Source organism: Bidens hawaiensis, unplaced genomic scaffold (genome assembly GCF_021521415.1).
Source record: "Bidens hawaiensis isolate Kalapana, Puna unplaced genomic scaffold, B.hawaiensis_p1.1 tig00023809_1, whole genome shotgun sequence".
Classification (NCBI taxonomy): Eukaryota; Viridiplantae; Streptophyta; class Magnoliopsida; order Asterales; family Asteraceae; genus Bidens; species Bidens hawaiensis.
In genome coordinates, this window is record NW_027505038.1 from 22,511 (window position 1) to 42,105 (window position 19,595).

Genomic DNA, 19,595 nt, shown 5'->3' on the forward strand with positions numbered 1-19,595 from the left:
CCTGACCCATCGTCACCCGAGGAGATGCAATGGTGATGTGGGGGAGGTAGAGGAGAGAGTTTGTAAAGATTTTATTAATGTGAGAGGATTAATAGTGGTGACACATGACCACTTTTATACACGCGATCCGAATTCGTGACCTAGTGAACATTTGTTCTTAAGTCCCATTATTAAAAATGTTATTATAACTAGTTAGTAGTTAAACATGTATCCAAGGAAATGTTTTTTTCAAACTTGTACTTAATGATTTTTACTGTTAAAACAGAAACATCCATAAAGGCAGACGTCTAGCTCATACTATATTTAGACAATTTGTTTTTTGCGTACAAAGGTATTGATGGTCGATTATATGTACGGAATGAGTCCCCAACAAGTTTTGTCTTCTTCACACACAACCAAATTAGATGATGAACACAACTAGCTAGGCTGGATAAGCATTGCCTTGGCCTAGTACAGGCTGTCGCCATGCTCCAATGTACCGTTATCAATGTGTACTACATGTTCGTTTTCATATTTTAGCTTTTATGTGCATCAACAATATGATATTATATTATTATATATAGGGTCATGGAATACAAAAAACATATATTAAGTTTAGTGACGTGAGAACAAGGGCTGTCTCCGAGAATTTAAATAACTCGGTTGAGCAAAAATAAAAAGGCCCGTATACTTTAACGAAAATTTTTTATTCGCTAGCGTACATAGATAAAACTTTTATCGGTCGATTTATTATAAGCAAAAATCATTCTGAGAATCTACTTATCTCATAAACCATTGCAAATAACCTTATTTGTTAACACAAAAAAACATATATATGTAATATGTATAAAAAAGTTTGTGCCCTCAAACCTTATGTGCCCCGGCCGATGGTACGGCTCGCACACCCTCCGAGCCTCCCTGGTGAGAACTATATAAACATGTGTATCTATATCATTAACTTTGATACATTATGGCGACTAGGTGACTAATTTTGTTTAGAATGTAGAACCCTCAAATACCGAGGGATATATTGAACGCATTATACACCTTGATATTATGCTATATGCCTTTTGGTATGTATAACTATACAAGTGTTTCTCTTTCTCTTCACTATGTTTATACCGCGCTCTTGATTCTCAGCTTCTTTATATTGCATATACGAAACTTGTTTATACTGCTCTCTCGATTCTCTACTTATTTGCATTGTATATACGAAATTGACGAATTCAAATACATCTGGTTACAATCAAGAAAATCATGTTTAAAAAATGCAAGGCATAAGAGAATTAGGTTAATATTAGTTGATTTGGTTATGATTAGGATGAGGGCTAGATTATTAGTTAACAAAAGTTTTTCAATTAATTAGGTATTTAATTATCATATTTAATTTAATATATAGTTTTTATCTGTCAAAGTTAAATAATTTTCCTTTCTATTTGGTTAACTTATTGACTTGAGTTGTATTAGTTAGTTATATTGTTCCAGAGTAATCGTCTCATCCTAAAGTAACATGTGTCCATGCTTGTTACACAACACATTTGAAATGGGTGAGTAGAAAGAACTAGACCGGCGTGGAAGAAGTAGCCTTATGCAAGACCTGGCTTCATATGTTCGAAGATAAAATGGTAGGAAAAAAAAAAGCGACTTGTTTTGGCACCGGGTCCTCAAACATTTTAACGCTTTATTTGATGAAACCAACCAAACCATTGACCAAGTTAATTGAAAGTGGAAGGATTTGAATAAAAAAATAGTCAACTCAACGGCATTTATATCATTAGGCTCTTTCTTAAATTATATTCTTTTAGGACGGCAATTCTATAACGTAGCGTTTGGTATGAATGAATGAGAGGCGGAATGGAATGATCTATTATGATGGAATGAAAAAAAATGTGTTTGGTTGGTCAATGGAATGGAATCACCCATTACCATGTCCATTCCATTCCATCCAAAACACCCCAAATTCATTCCATCCACCCCCTTGTTTTTTTTCATTACATCACTCTTTCACACCATATCACCTCCAACACCCTCCCACCACTACTACCTATTACCTTCACACCACCACTGCCGCCCGCCACCACCCACCACCGCCTTCGCCGCCGGCCACCACCACCGCCCGCCTCTGCCGCCCGCCACCACCACCACCCGCCTCCACCACCACCATCGCCTACCATCGTCGTCCACCACCGCCTCTATCAACCACCCACCACCACCTACCATTGGCGCCACCACCAACTATCGCTCCCAGCTATCACCTCCGCCCGCCGCTTACTATTGCCACCACCACCACCCACTATCACCACCACCAATCGCTCCCACCCATCACCACCGTCGCCCACCACCCACTATCACCACCACATGCCACCACCATCAATCGCTCCTGCCCATCACCACAATCACCACCACCGCCCGCCACCACCATCCCACCGCCACTCACTACCATTTTTATTTTATTACGACTTTTTCTAGCTTACCAAAAAATAAAAATTTAATAACTTATGTCATTCCCACATGGTAACCAAACATGTCAATGTAATGGTAATGATCAATTCCATTACCTTGTCCATTCCATTCCCTCGCTCATTCCATTTCATCGTCTATTCCATTACCCCATACCAAACAGACCCTTAAAATTTTCTTAAAACGTTGTGTATTATTGAATTCGTGTTTTCTTATGTATTATTCCTCGTCCAAATTGTATTTATCCCCATACAATTACATAAGATTAGTTGTACTTTATTATATATTAAAATTGAGGTGAAACACTACTTTAATTTAAAAAGATGGTTTTTGGTTCAAATTCAACTTGCGATAAAAAATGAAATTAGGTTGGGCAAAGGTTTTTTTCACCTATGGTGGGCTTTTGAGGGTGAAATGAAGATGATTGGTTGGTTAGTGACCTGTCAATGATCCAAATGGTCGTTCAGAAAAAAATAAAAAAAAAGAAAAAAAATAAAATAATCCAGAATAGAATCCAGGGCGAAAGTCGAAACGTGAAGATTGGTTGGTTCTTTTCCTTAATTAAATGTATAAAAGTGTATTAAATATTTAAATGGACCACACTTACATAAAGCCTGTATCAATTTCTCCGTTTATTTCTAAAAAGAGTTAACTATTAGTCTATTAGTATCCATAATATATTTTAGTTTATAATCCGGCCAAATTTGAGTAGTTGTTGAGGAAATTTAGGTTAAATTCCCAAAGTAATCAACCATCCAAAAAGCATAAAAAAAACAATTTAGAAATGCAACTAGGATAAAAATGCATATTGTAAGGACAATTATTAGACTTATTGTTATTTACTAATCCCAGCTTTTATTACTTTATGGCCCTCTTGTTAAAATCATAGGTTTTAATTGGTCTTTAATTGTCATATTCTTCATCTTCTTTTGCTTTAACCTCAAATAGAGGGTTTGAACCGGCCTAATAATTTTTTTCTTTTTTTTTTGTTGTTTATCATATAACTACTCTTAGATTAACATGCATATCCATCATATGACATGAATCATCGGCCTTATGAAGATGGACATTATTTTTACACGCCTTGATACCATCAGACCAAGTGACCTCCAGAAACTTACTCCATCACCACCATATTCTCTTTTTACCACACAAAGGGCCTGGATGGCTAGATACATCTATGAATCATGTAATATTCACTGTCAAGTTACAACATATCAATGGAACCATCATAACGATTAAGTTTGAAATGACAAAACATTTTATAAGAGTGTGTCAGTTGGTACTTATGACCATCGTGAGTTATTCAGTAGCATAGCCGTAACTTCGTCAACAAGAAAATCCTTAGTAATCAACATGTTTCTAAAGACAGAGAAAGTGACCCTTGCCATTTGTTGTTAATAACACTTTGTTGTTGACCTCGGTTATTACTTATTACCATCAGTAACTTACTACTAATAATGAATTAGTTGGTCGTTCAAAAAAATGATGAATTTCATGATCTAAAACTTCTAGTGGTTTATCAACTATGTATGGTAAAAGTTTTTCCTTGCGGGCTTTACCCTTTGGAGCGTAGATCGACAGATAGATCATGAGCACTGCGCTTGGATCCCACCAAGGCCGGAGGCATTGCCCCATTGAAACTTAAGTTTGTTAGCGCATGAATGAACTCTTTCTGTTTATTTTAACATGTAAAAATAATATACACATAAGTTCAACATACTCATATATTCTTACCTAACGTTACTCTAGGGAACCACATACGAGATTTCGTTTCACACAAAAGAGCAAGTTGTAGACAACGTTGAATCGATCCTTGACACATTTTCATTTAAAATGATTTTTATAAATATGTAAATCACTTTAATGTACTTATGATTTCTAAATGTTATTTTCATATGACTAGAATCCTGTCTTTGAAACCCTCCAATTAAAACTACTCTTTTAACAAAACTAATTTAAAAATTCCAAATTTTGAATGAGAAAAACGTTATACCATTCCCTTCTAGAAATTCAACAAAAATATCATAAAGTAATAAACAATAAGGACAAGAAGGCATCTCAAAATTAAGTTTTTTATGCAACTTGCTCCTCCTACTTGCATGACACCCAACCAAATGCAAACTAATTACATGCAACTTGCAACCACCATTCTTAATCCTCATGTCCTTATTTATATGAACATATTATACCATACCATATCATATCATATACTACTACGTATAATCAATCAATCAGCAGTAATAATATGTGTTCCTCAATTCAAATCCAAAGAATTCAAAACCCTAAATCCACCATCAACCACCGCTCCACCACCACAATAAGGCGACTTCCACCGTCTATTAACCTACCCGAAAACATCCGCCACCACCACGTCCACTCGTTAACTCATAACCAATGCTCCTCCACAATAATCGAGTCGATATCCGCCCCAATCAATACCATATGGTCCATAATCCGCCATTTCGACAACCCGCAAGCATACAAGCACTTTATAAAGAGCTGTGACCTCATAACCGGAGACGGTGACGTGGGGTCCGTGAGGGAGGTTCGGGTGGTGTCCGGGCTACCCGCGGAGTCCAGTACCGAGCGGCTTGAGATCCTTGATGATGAACATCATGTTATGAGCTTTAGTGTTGTTGGTGGGGACCACCGGCTGAAGAACTACCGGTCTATTACCACGCTTCACACGTCACCGGCGTGTGGTGGGACCACGGTGGTTGTGGAGTCGTATGTTGTTGATGTGCCGCCGGAGAATACTAAGGAGGAAACGTGTGTGTTTGTTGAGACAATAGTACGATGTAATTTGATGTCCTTAAAGCACATCTCACAAACTTTACAGCTAACACACAAAGAAAACCAGTTTTAGTTTATGTTGGTTAGTTTAATTTATTTTTATTATTATTATTATTAACTAGAGGCATTGGTTTTTAACTTTTTATCTTTTTTTTTTCATGGGATTTTTATCTGGTGGTTATTCCATGGTGTAATAATATGAAATATTTGTAAGTACTCTCATGGTTATTTAAGTATCATCTTTGTTGATATTTTTAAGCATCATTGGTGATTACGTAAGGATATTTACGGAACATGTTGGATAAAATTTGATTTTTTTAGAACAAAGAAAATTTAAATAAATATACAAATAAAATGCGCCTATCCGCGAGTCAAAACAAGGTTTCAACTTTCAAGTTGGCGGACATATTTTCACGAAGCCCTCCAAAAGTATGTCCCAACCTATCTCGACAACATGTTGTCGAGAAAGGCTAGTTTGACCACCCCTATATCCAGCCCCGGCTCTAAGGGTGTGCCATGTGAGCGCCCGGCCGAGGCACGTGTTTTTGAAAATTTCAATATTGTATATATAAAATACCCGACCACTTATAATCATATCTATTTTTAAAATACTCAAACAAATTTTGGACCACTTTTTTTAATTACCTAAAAACTTATAAGTTCATTAAAAATAAAATAAAAAGTATATTACTTTTTTTTAACCAATAAAAGTTAAAACAAGAAAAGAATAGACGGGATATATATAACAACAAAGTCGACTTCAAATACTAGCAGTCATGGTAACATCTACAAAAATGAGTTATTCGAAATTACAGTTATTGAAATCTTATTAACGATCCACAATCTCTAAGAAAGATTTAGCGGGTTGGCGATGATAACTTTAGAGAATGAAAAATTAGTTGGCATAAACTGCGAAGAGTTAATTCACCAATTTGTTATCAAGAATATTATGAGAGTTTCACAAATCCTCGGTTAGCTATTAGCCTATTCTAGTACCATGTTTTTTGCTAATTGTTACTTTATTGTTATAACTTTAATTGGCGTATAAAAAAATATGTTTACATTATTTAGTACGTTAAGGCTTAAGGGCCATAATTTTTTTCCAGCTTGGCTGGGGCACATGAATTTTTAGGGGCGTCCCTGCCTATATCAACGACATGACCTCGAGTAAATTGAAGCCATACGTATGCTATAGAGATGACCTTATGTCATTGAGATAGCGATGACGGAGTTTATATCGGTTTAAAGTCCAGTACTTTGTAATGAAAGAAAAGTATAATTATAGTATTTGGTGTGTTCATTGATCGATGGAAACTTTTGATAGTGTATTTGGTACAGTTAGATGTTTTACAATCACTAGAGAATCGTATGTACAATAAAAGAGTCGCTTCACAAAAAGGGGTATCGATCAAGATATTAAAACCAACGGAAGATCATCATCTGTGAGCGTTCTCAACCTCGTTACCGAGTTTAATAGTGAAAGCAAAGAGGGGTCGTGTTTCAAAGTCTGAGAAAAATTTGAAGTTAAAAATTTTATGTGTATGAGTTGATAGAAACATGAAGGAAAGTTAATACTTTAAGTCTTTCTATATATTTAGTGGAAAGAAAAAATCGATAAATGATTACTTTTGTTATAAATAAAATAATAAGTATCTAAAATGCTATGAACGAATGAAAGTTTTGTTGGTTTTAGCACCTATTACGAGTGTTTTAAAAACTTGTTCAAACTAGCTGGTTGAATCGGTTATACCTAGTTTCACAGCGGAACGGTATTTTGAGCCCGGTATTTTTGACCGGTTTGCTCGAACATCATACCAACGGTTTTTTTTCTAAAATTCCGATTTTTACTGCCAAACTCGTTTTAAGTCCGAGAAATTTTGATATTTGCAGCCCATAGTTTTTCAAAATTACTTTTAACTAAACAATTAACATTCAAATGTGTAAACTTTAGGACTATTTTTCTAAAATTGAGTGTTTTTGTATTACTTTTTTTTTCTAATATGGATTAACTTTTGGATTATTTTTGTTATGGAATCATTTACTTTTGGATTATTTTTTTATTGAAGTTGAATTTATAAAAAATTATACGGAAAATTATTCAACCTGTTGAACTTCCCGGTATAACCCAATTCAACCGATTGTACTATTTTTTAATCCGATCAGGTACAAGTAAAATACTGATTTTTAAAACATTGACATGTTACCATGGTCCAAACATCATGTCCACTTTGAAACACAATGACAAATTGACAATTATACTTTGGGCTATTGACAGGCCCGTTATCAGACCCATGTGTTCGTAAGAGGGTTTTGGAAACATGTCCCAATCTAGAGATGTTCAACGAAACCGGTTCCTGGAACCGAACCGGTGGACCCAAACCGGACCCGAACCGGTTCCTACCCGTTTTTTGTAGGAACCGGACCCTATCTGATTCAACCCGATGATCCGTGACCGGTTCTTGCATTTCTGAGTGAGGGCGGGTAGGAACCGGAACCGAACCGGAACCGGTTCTGGAACCGAACCATCCGGAACCGGTTCTAGCCGTTGGATCGAATATAGCCGTTGGAAAACGTTTTTTTGGCCGTTTTTTGACCGTTGGGGTCAAAAATAGCCGTTTTTTGGCTACCCCAAGCACCCCACTACTAGTATAAATAGGTATTTGGTGTCATGGGTTCATCACAACACTCAAAACGCAAACCCGAACGCAAAAAAATATAAAAAAACGCTATTACAACGTTTTGAGTTCTCTAATATCTTGTTTTCTCTTCTTCTATATTCATATTTGTTGTTATGGCTGCCTCACAATCATCGGTTGGTCAAGGTTTCAACGCCGAACCAAGTTTCGTTCGTATTGTACCTCATAATCGTAATCAAGAGATTTGGTGCAATTGGGATTTGGTTGAATTGAGTGACCATTCATTGAAGGCTCGGTGCAAGTTTTGTGGGATTTATTTAAACCCACTTTCGAATTCAAATTTGAAGAAACACATCGAAAAACCGTATTGCAAGGCGTTGAAAAAGAACGTCGATTCGCAACAAACGCAAATGGATAGTGAAGGCGGAATATTTACATACCAAATTGATCGAGTTCAAGATCGTATGGCGAAGTTTGTGATTCAAGAAGCTTTGCCGTTTAGCCACTTCGACAACCCTCGCTTAACCGCCATGATTCGAGATACGCTTCAACCACAATACACTCACGTAAGTCGTCATACTCTTAAACGTTATTGTTTAAAATTGTGGAAGAAGGCCAAAGAGGTACTAATTGCATATTTTGAAAATATAAATACGGGAATAAACTTAACTAGTGATGTTTGGTCGGCTCCACATGGTCTACCCGAATCTTATCTTTGTGTCACCGCTCATTGGGTAGACCCGTCATCGTGGGAAATGATGAAACGCACCATTGCTTTCGAACTCTTTGAGTATCCACATACGAGAGATAATTTGTTTGAAATTTTAGATTGTGTTATAAAAACTTATAAACTAGAAAATAAAATATTTTCAATGGCATTTGATAACGCGTCGAATAATACATCGGCGGTTGATAAATTAAAATTAAAATATACGCCGATTTGCAATGGTGTATTTTTTCACTCAATGTGTGTTGCACATATCATTAATTTAATCATGCAATACGGACTTGCTTCGGATGAGGTTACATCGGTTATAAACGATTTTAGACTAATGATACATGAAGTTTTTAAGAAAAGTAAAAAAAGACAAATGGAATATAGAAATTTTGTAAAGATACGGGAAGAAAAGCTTTGGGAGCTAATTGGGATGTACCTCATCGATGGAATTCCACTTGCATAATGTTTCAAAGTGCTTTGAAACAAAGAGAAACTTTACAATGTTTCATTCTAGTCTTGCCGAGAATGATTTGGCAATCCCCTTTTCAAATGAGAAATGGGAAATTATCGACAAGTCCCTTGGTTCTTTCGGAGTTATTTTTAATCGTTAACAATCTTAAAGAATTTGAAAATAAAAGTCCAATGTTTTCAAACATCATATTACCAATGAAGTTTAAATTAAAAAAATACTTTCTTGAATTGCCACCGGTTTTTACTTGCGCCGCCGCTTTAAACCCAATGTTAAATGTTACGGGGATTGAATGTGTGATAGACGAAATTTTTTCAGCCTTAGATATGCATGAAGTTGACCCAAACTTTTCAACAGAGGCAAAAAATGATTTTAACTTGAATTTTAAATTTATGTATGACTTTTATTTAAATAAATATGGGTCAAACATACACATGCCTATGCCGGGGGGGGGGGGGTCTTCATCAAGTTCAAGTGCTACTAGAGTACGAGATCCCATGATTAGCCTTATGAACACCGTTCGCAACGTAACGGCTAAAAAACAAAGGGGTAACACCCCTTCAAGCGAACTAGGAAGGTATAGTGCAAATGATTACTCTACCGGTTTATCCGAAGAGGAATATGACACTTTTGATGTTTTGGCTTGGTGGAAGGTAAAGGAAACCGAGTTTCCGATTCTTTCCACCATGGCCCGTGATTTACTAACCGTCCAAGCTTCTACGGTAGCTTCGGAATCCGCTTTTTCTCTTAGTGGCAGGGTAATAACGGTGAGAAGAACAAGACTAAATTCGGAGTCGGTGGAGATGTGCATTTGCTTAAAGGATCACTTGGACTCAATCGATCGTATTCAACACGTAACCACTCTCGAAGATGAAACACCACTTGATGTTCGAGTGCACGACGAACAAGAAGGCATTTCTACAAGTAATTCCGAGGAAGAAGTCGCAACTGATGAATGTTCCCACTGATGAGTATTCCTCATCAGTGGCAACCTTCAGTAGTTGTCATCAGTGGCAGCTTTCCCATTGATTCAACTGATGACTGTTCCCACTGATGAGTATTCCTCATCAGTGGCAGCTTTCCCACTGATGAGTATTCCTCATCAGTGGCAGTCTTCAGTAGTTGTGATTAGTGGCAACCTTCAGTAGTTGTCATCAGTGGCAACCTTCAGTAGTTATCATCAGTGGCAACCTTCAGTAGTTGTCAACTTGTCATCAGTGGCAACCTTCAGTAGTTGTCTTAAGTGGCAACCTTCAGTAGTTGTCTTCAGTGGCAAACATCTTCAGTAGTTGTCTTTTCTACATCAGTTAATTGTTTATTTTTATGTTAATTGTTTTTTTTATTTTTCATGTTATACAAATACGAATCGTAGTTTAGAATCCAAATCGCAAACGAAAAACGAAAAAAAAAAAAATTTTACACTGTAACCGGTTGGAACCGGTTACGGTACAGGAACCGGGTTAGGAACCGGTAAGAACCGGTTAGATAGGTTAGGGGTCCGAGGGTGGGAGAACCGGTTCGGTTCCCTAACCGGTTCGAGCCTGGAACCGGTTTAAAAGGGGGTTTTGAATATAGGAACCGGTTAGGAACCGGTTCCGGTTCCTAGTCCCAAACCGTTTTGAACATGCCTAGCCCGGACCCAATCCATTGAATCTCAAATTCTAAATCCAATTCGGTTTTCTCATTGAAATAGTTCTATTTTCACCTCGCAATTTTTTGCCTTTGAGATGCAATTAGACAAAAAGAACAATTTCAAAGACAAACAATATATGCACCAATGAATGTACATTATCCGACCCGTTACGGGTAGAAAAGTTTGGCGAATAAGAGCTCGTTCCATGTATCCTGAAGCCCGGGTAAGCACCAATGCACACAATCCGCATAGCTAACCGGGTTGGCTATTTGTTCGGGTGTCAACGGGCTCCATTGCTTCTTATAGATTGAGGTGTGAGCATCTTTTCGGTAAAGTGAGAGTTGTGTGATGTTTAAAAATGTTATGGGATACGATGATTTCCTGAAAACGTCTCCAATTACTCCCATTATGCTATTCCTACAATCCGATCCCCAATATTTTGGATCCGCGATCATTTCTGTTTGATTGTAACAATTGCCATTTGGTTCGGCTCCCCAATCACCACTCCTGTACATAAAACCATGAAAAAGTTAATGACCGCGCTCAAGAAGACCCTTAACTATGAGTCTACATTATTTGTACTCAAATAGGTTTTGAATGGAAGAGAAATTACTAACTTTTGATGTGATGGAGACATGCTTGTAAAGAAGACTCTTGTTTTCTTGGGATCCATATTCTTCCTTGCCCATCTCAACATACTCTTCATCCCCATTCGATAAGCATCCTCGGTCGACACTTCTTCTATATCTTTCACTTCATCGTCGAACGAATTCAGCCTATAACATTTACAACATTTAGCCCAACAAGCAAGTTTATATAATAATTTTAGTCAGTTCAAGTTCAACCGACACGAATCTTGAACATTGTAAAACAAAGGGCTTTTAGTGAAACAAATAGCTTTTAGTTATGAAAGTCAATTTTCTAGTTATGGAATTTAAGAAAAAAATAGTGAGAAAGAAATTACAATATCTTGAACTTGAGACCAGTCATCCACCATAAGTAAGTATTAAAGACCATGATATCAACTCCTTTCCAATGCTTTCCATGCTTATTAATCGAACCTCTTTTAACAACTCTATCGGAAACTCGATGTATGACCGCATCATCAGAGTTGGATTCAAGCAAAAATGGTGCCCAGTAGAACTCAATTGTGGCATTGTAATCCTACAATTATCACAACAATAGGGTGCATGTAAAAAAAATGAAATGAATATGTATTAATATTTGTTTCCTCGTGCCTATATACCTTAGCAGTGAAAACGGTCAAAGAACCGAAAGTTTCCATGGATTTAGCTTCATCAGGTATGAGTGAATGGAGAAGGCACACCATCGATACGTATTGGCCTCTGTTTAAGGAATCTCCAACGAACATCATTCGTTTGTTTCTTAATGTTTCCAACATCATTGACGCATTGAAGCTGTAAAACAATCATTTAAACTATGTATAATTATGAAATAGACGTTTTTGTCTAAAGACTCTTTAAGATTGCCACCTATGAACCGGGCCACACAGGTGTCTAAACGTGAATAAACAATTAAACATGTTACAAAGTTGCCAAGATAATGCCTCGCATTTGGCTTCTGGACAAGTTTGATGCCCGTCACACGGCCTTTTATGTTAATTGGGAATGAGGAACTTTTCATTTTTCAATGATGGTAAGATTAGGATGCTACCTCACCATCGACGCATAAGTTAGTTGGATGTCCGACACGTCTTTTTATGTTTCTTGGGGAGAAAGTAAGTCGCCGTCTTAGCCATTTATTCACGTATACGCATATGTGTAGCCTAGTTGAGAGTGTTATAACTTTTAAGGAGATGGCAACTCAATTTTGTGTTGATTTTCGTCTCTGTTGTCTTGTTGCCTAAAAGTACCTAAACAAATTATGTTTTAAAATTCCATCGGGTATACATTTTGGTCGATTTTTTCCCCTTGCCTTTATTGAAGAGTTTCGTCAAAGGTGCCTATTTCAGTAATTTTCTACCCATCGCAAATACTTTCCGTCCAAAACTAGCAACAAATTATATGTGGCAAAAGCCTTTAGTGACAGTTTTGTCCGTCGCAATAGGCAATTAGGTAGCAACAATTTGTCCCATTAATTAAATAAACGGATTACATGATTATATATTTATATTAAACACGTTGGGTTAGGTGATATTCGAGCTCATTTATTTGAGTTTATAAAGTCGACCCACTAACCCTCCATTTACTGTCACCCTTATATTTTTAAACTTCAAAAGTTGACTTAAAATTATATTTTGTGAATTGTGAATCCATCCAAAAACGGGATATATGGAATGTCAATTCAGGAGTTGGTAGAGCCGTTGATCTAACTCAAAATAAATAATTGAAATTTGAAATTAAATCTCACTCATTGCATTTTGATTAATTCTGTATTTTGGATACAGCTTAATGTATTTTTTTAACAACAATTTTCATTAAAACACTTCAAACCAACAAGAAACTAAAGTTAACTCGATAAAAAATTAAAAAGAAAAATTACATCAATCCTCTCAATTTACCTCTAAAATTGATGATCGATTCTTTGTTCAAAGAAACGGCAACGATTTGATATCCTTGACCATCTTTGAAACCGAGAACGCCCTTATTATAGTAAACAACTTAATATATATAATTCAGTCATTATTTTCTTACGACATTTTCTACATAAAACAGAATTTTTACCACCTTTCCATAATATTTTTTTAAAACAAAAACCCATATATCTTATTTAAATATTAACAACTAAAATGCATGTTTAAAACATTATTTAATAGACTTTTTAAATAAATAAAAAGATACTAAAACATTACCTTGGAAGATCACAACCATGAGGTTGCCATCTCCAGAACTGGTAATCCCGGTCCGGCCGGCCGTGTTCCTGACATGTTAGCTGCGGTTGTATGTACGGACACTCCGATTCTTGGTACAACGGCCGGTTCAGCGGGTCCCACACCCACTTCCCGCTAAAAATATCACAACCATTCTCCTTTGTGTCCGCAATTGAAAATGGTAGCTTCTTGTAATGCTTCTCTAATCATCATCAAGTTCAAAAATTAACTAACAATTAATAAAAGTTATCCTCACATAATTTTATAAAATAAGTTTAAAAACAATGCATATGCCATTCGTGTATGCAACAATATTATGTCATATTAACATTTTTCGATAAAATTTAATTAGTGTATTAAGAAATCGAACATGTTAGTTTGTTCGTAGTCTCATAGATAATATGTAGAGATTTGTCACATATTAACATAATTGTATATGTTTATGTTGTTAACACTAAATAATTAATTATCATGGAAAGAAATTTCAACCCAAAAAGAGAAATATTGTTTGTATCCTTATATGTCAAAATGGTGTTGTTTTGATGGTATGTTTCGTGAAGGATTTGAACTCATGATCTTGGCGTAAGAGGAGACTAGGCGAGTTCAAATCTTGTAAGATATAACGGTTAAAATGACAATTTTACATAACGAAATGCAAATACTTTTCATGTGGATTGAAGAACTTGTTTTCTTTTGTGAAAGGTACGTTTAACAAGTAAAATTAAACTTACTTGGGGTAGGAGGTGGTCGGTTTGGAATGACGTCAAGATCAAATTGCCCAAGGATGCAACCGAGGTCTTGACCATAGAGGACGGCGACGAACAAGATGAAGGCTAACAAGGTGAATAGGTATGGAGATAACCTTGCTTTTCTAATAAGAATGGTGGTTGAAGAGGAAGAAGATGTTGGAGGTGGCTTCATACCTTTTTCCTTGAGTTTTAGAGTGTAATGTCTAATCTTTTCTAGGTTGATGTTTGGTATAATGAACAAATGTGTGTTTATATGATGTTACATGGTTGAATATAATTAATAATATAACTAAGATAATGCATGTTTCATTAATATAACATTTTTAAATAGTGATGGCAATAATAACAACAAACACTTTGGATTTAGGTTTCGTGATTATTTGATTAATTTTTAGGTTAAGTTTCATTTTTATGTAAGTATGTGTTAGTTACACAATAGACATAAAACTAAAACATTGTCAAAATTTGTTTAATAAACATTTTATTATTTTAATATATATAGGGGTGGGTTAACGTACAATAATGACTTATCGTACATTAGGTACGCGACATTCCAGAACGTTTGATTAAAAAACGTGCGGTGGCAATTTCATAAATAACCCAACAGTAGTTCGTGATCAAAATTCGTCGATTACAAATCAACTCTGATCCAAATTCGGAACTTGTCGCTCAATCTAATCCAATTTCTAAACTCTAATCACAGCTTACAGTATGAAATCTCAAAAGTCAAAAACCAAATTGAAATAGAACGTCACTGAACATTAAAAATCTTCAAACTGATCAAAAATTGATGATTTAATCAATCGAATTGATGTGTAAGAGGCTTTAGAATCATCAATCGATTATGAAAATACAGATTAACACACTTAATTGAGTTATGATTAGGGTTCATGTTTAAACGTTCTACTCAAAGTTTATACGTTCTGACCAAAATAAACACCAAAATGATGATTTTAATCAATCGAATTGATGTGTAGAAGTATTTAGAATCATCAATTGATTATGGGATTGCAGAAATAAAGCACTCAATCGAGCTCTTATTAGGGTTCAAAATGTTATGTTTAAACGTTCTGAAACAAAAGTGAAGACCTATAAACGTTCTGATAAGTTCTGGGTGTTAAAAAAAATGAACATATTTAAACGTTCTAATACTTTCAATGAAATTCTGGGTGTTCAAAAATCATGAACATCTTTAAACGTTCTAAGAAGTTCTGGGTGTTCAAAAAATTTTAGAAGTTCTGAACTTCTTAACAGAACTTCTAAACTAACAAAAAAAATTAAACACCTGAAGTTCAGAACTTCTAAATAGAACTTCTAAACTAACAAATGTTAAATGTTGTGTTTTTTCAAATGTTAAACCTTTAAACGTTCAGGCAAAAAAATTTAAACGTTCAGGCATAACCCACTAAAAACTGAAAAAATTAATAGACCGAATCTTCAAATTGACGATTATTTAGATCAATTTAAAGGTTAATTGATGAATTAGGTTCATCAATTTCAATTTCAATTTCAATTTTATCAAAATATTAACAAACCTGTGAACAAATAATAGAAGACGATGTATGATGATTGTGGATGGTGGCTTCGACAATGGACGAAATCGTTGTACGATGAAGATTGCTGAATGGTGACGATGAAGGTGGACGGAATCGATGGGAGCAGTGGATCAGATTTGACGAAAATTACAAAACTGCCATCACGTTAAATTGAAGATCGACGGGTATACGAGTCGCGTACGTATTGTATGATAAACCATTATTGTATTGGATCCTTTATCTATCTATATATATATATATATGTGGAAAAGTTAACGTACAAATAAATTAACGTGTTAACTGTGAGAATCAAGTAGTGTAATCATACTATGATGTAATTACATTACACTATAATTACACTATGTTGTGTGTGTGTATTGTATAGAATTTAAATAAATAAATATGTTTACAATTTTGTATTTGTTTAAATGGAAATATGATATCTTTGTGTTCTTGATAAATAAATAATTTGAAATAGGTGCCAATTAAACAACTTGTAACAAACTAATAAACAAAACATTGTTGGTACCAAATTACTTAATAAACTTATAGTAATATAATTAGTTTCTGTTGAGAAATAAATAATTAATTGTGTTCGTTGAATTATTAGTCCATGATGATCATATCACAGCTTGTGTATCACATTGAATTAATTAGTAACCCACCAAAATTTCAATATTTCCCCCCTATAACAAATATATTATATTATTATTTTGCTTAAAGAAAAATGAACGTATTTAAAAATCTGGAATTAAAATACTGTTTAGTTGAAACATAAAAACAAAAGGGTAAAAATGATTAATACAAATGAGCAGATGCGTCAATTTTAATCTATGATTAGACTATGTAACAAATTAAATTAGTAGAATGAAATATGTTAGTAATAAGACATGCTAATATAACACAATCAAGTTGATGGAGTTTTTCGTGTGTTTTTTTTCATCATTTACATGTTTAAAGACTTTGATATGCTATTATGCTAAACTTTTGTTGAGAGAATTTTACATGCAAAAATAAAAAAAAGGTATGTTGATATTTTACAATGTTAACATTTTTTAAAAGAAGACATGGTTAAATTATCTGTAAATTCCGAAAAAATGGATTGTAGTACGCCCTGACACTTCATATGTTATATGTTCAATTTATCGTTTCTTGAATCCATAATAATTTAACACTAATGGTAGTAAAAAAGTAGTAGTAATAGTATTTTTTTTGTTCTTCTTGTTGTAATAAACAATTTTTCCCCAAAATAATTATATAATTGTAACAAAATAAACAATTCGTTCCTCTGCCCAAGATCATACATGGCATGAAGTGGTGGGCAAGACCAGGAAGTTGACAATTTCAGCTCGCTTGTGCTTCTCATCCCCCATAGTTAGTTCGAATTGTATCTGACCTAGGGAGTGAATAATTTCGTTTGAGACACCCGAGATTGGTGCACTCACAACTTCAAGCCTTGCTTGGTCTGCTGGATCCAACTTCCTGAAACATTGCTCATACATGATGTCTGACTCACTACCGGTGTCCACCAGGACTCTTGACACCTCATAATGAGCGATGTGTGCAGTGATGACTAGAGGGCTGCTGATAGACGGGCCTCCTCTGATTCTTAGAAAGATTACTTGTTGCTCGCGCCAATCCCCTTGGATTTGCGCGCTTCTCTTCCTCGATCTTTGCCCTTGCCTTCTTCCTTCAGCTACACAGATTCTTTTGAATTTTTTACTGGCTGAGGCTCCGTCTGGTTGTTCGTTCTCTGGTCTTATTTTTTACCAGGTGAGCCAACTTGCCTGATTTCACATCTTTTTCGATCGCATCCTTTAAATGATGGCATGCATCAGCGTTGTGCCCTGTGGATTTGTGAAACTCACAATATTTGCCACTGTTCGGTGGTCCCTTATGGAGTAATGGCCTGGGATTTTTAAACTAGACATTCTCTGTGCTTAACACTTGCGAAGGCGTTTTGGTGATGGGAGTCCATATTCTTGGTAGAGGTCTGTTAGGCTCTCTGCCGCCTTCCTTCTTGTCACCTTCTCCGCGATTAAGAATGTCTTTTTGGGGTTGGGGTGAACTTTGTTGCGCTTGCTTTTCTGTAGGAGAATAATTGGTTTGTTGCAACCTGGACCATACGGAGTTTTGTTTGCGCCTCTTTTCATTGTTGCGTGGCGCTTCTGTTTGATGCCCTTTATCTCTTGCTCTGTCTTGGGCAATTTGTTTTTCATTTCGCGCGAAGACTCGCGATGCTTCCATAAGCTTACCCAAGTGGTTGGCATGCCTTCTCTGCTCACGAGAGCTCTGCGGAGTTGATCACTGTGCGCACCTTGTATAAAGGCCACGCGCAAGAGTTGTTCAGTGATGCCTCCAATTGCAAGAGATTCCTGATTGAAACGAGTTATGTAGTCTTCAATGGTTTCATCATTCCTGCGTACGCAGTGCATGATGTCATCGGGGTCGCGCGTGTGTCTGCGCTGCTGTACAAAGTGAGCCTGGAACTTTTCCAATAGCTCTTCGAACCCATCGATTTGTCCTGTCGGCAAGCTTTCGAACCAGACACGCGCTGCGCCCGTGAGGCAGCGAGAAAACATGTGACACCATGTTGGCATCGTCCAGCTTTCTAAGTTTCCAGTGTTATAAAAACCTTGTAAGAAATCATCTAGATCTGTTGTACCATCGTACTTGCCTAAACCACTTGGCATCTTGGTTTTGTGTTGAATGGGAGCCTTCGCAATGCGCTCAGCGAATTTTGAATGTTTTACCAAGATGGCTGGCCTATATGGTGTGATTACGTCCACTTGCTCTTTCGCTTGTGGGTTGTATGGTGTGTATAAATCCATATCAGCTTTGGCTCCAGGTGCTATGTGCATGTGTGCGCGAAGCTGTGAACCTCCTGCATGAGTATCTCGCGTCTTCTTCGTACTGTGCACCTCTTCCTCATCACTAATATCAGCTTGTTCGGTGTGAACAGAATGACCGTCTTCCAGCGCGCGCGTCTTTTTTGTTGTTCCCTGAATGGTTTGTTTATCAAATGCGAGCCTTTGTGTTAAATCGGCTAACTTTTTGTGTTTTACCAACTCATTGTATTTGTCCATTAAACGCCGTTGTTCGTTTATGAGCCATTCTTTAGGGTCATTGGTTTCAACTTCCGGGCTCATTGGTCCTTTTTGTTTTGCACCAGTCAGATTTTGGAACGTGAGATCGTCTGGGGGAGTTTCAGTTTGATTATGAGGTGTTGTGTTGAAGGGATGGTTACTGGTGGTGCGCGCAGTGTCACGCGGCGCCCTCAGAACCTGATGTCCCTCATTAACATCCTCAAGCTCATTATCCTCCAGAACTTGATCATTGTTTCGAACACCGGAAACCATGGTGAAGAGAAAATTGATGAAATAGTAGTTTTGTTGCCGTTGTAACAGGTGATGGCGCCAATGAAGAAGCGTGTATCGACTTACTTGTATACGATCAACGTTTCTCGGGTACGAGTGTGCTATATCACCGATGGTTTTCCGGGATACGAGTTCTTCCACCTACAAAACGAACAGCACCGTGAGCTTACCCCTCAGAAAGGGACAGAGGGGTCCTCTTTGGGGTAACCCTCCGGTGTGAGAATCAGGTATTGTAGGATCAAGATGTGAAAATGAGTAAAGGACTTAGAGTATATTTTATTGCCTGCCTCCAACTGTGGAGGTGGTGTGGTATTTATAGTATTAGGATTTCCAATGATTGGGCTCAGACCCAATTAGGGCCTTTTTGGCCTCCTCCTATTGCTTCGCGCCACATGTACTTAGGACACCTGGTG

General features: G+C 36.4%; 1 protein-coding gene and 1 pseudogene across 1 annotated transcript; one reads left to right on the plus strand and one right to left on the minus strand.

Moving 5' to 3' along the window:
• Nucleotides 1-4,494: 4,494 nt before the first annotated feature.
• Nucleotides 4,495-5,321, plus strand: LOC143610074 (abscisic acid receptor PYL4 pseudogene; annotated as a pseudogene).
• Nucleotides 5,322-10,842: 5,521 nt separating this feature from the next.
• Nucleotides 10,843-14,551, minus strand: LOC143610086 (protein trichome birefringence-like 33). Its single transcript, XM_077084662.1, has 6 exons — nt 14,253-14,551; nt 13,504-13,723; nt 11,938-12,109; nt 11,656-11,855; nt 11,309-11,467; nt 10,843-11,198 (listed from the first exon to the last, which is right to left on the minus strand). The coding sequence occupies exons 1-6, from the start codon at nt 14,440-14,442 to the stop codon at nt 10,859-10,861; spliced, it is 1,281 nt and encodes a 426-aa protein (XP_076940777.1). The 5' UTR covers nt 14,443-14,551; the 3' UTR covers nt 10,843-10,858.
• Between the last annotated feature and the right edge of the window lie 5,044 nt (nt 14,552-19,595).

Bases quoted from the DNA above. Each gene is read 5' to 3' on its own strand.
- LOC143610086 (XM_077084662.1), bottom strand. From the start codon at position 14,442: ATGAAGCCACCTCCAACATCTTCTTCCTCTTCAACCACCATTCTTATT. The intron at 11,856-11,937 runs GTATATAGGCAC...TGATAATTGTAG, and splicing joins TGACCGTTTTCACTGCTAAG to GATTACAATGCCACAATTGA. The intron at 11,199-11,308 runs GTTAGTAATTTC...TTTTATGTACAG, and splicing joins ATGTCTCCATCACATCAAAA to GAGTGGTGATTGGGGAGCCG.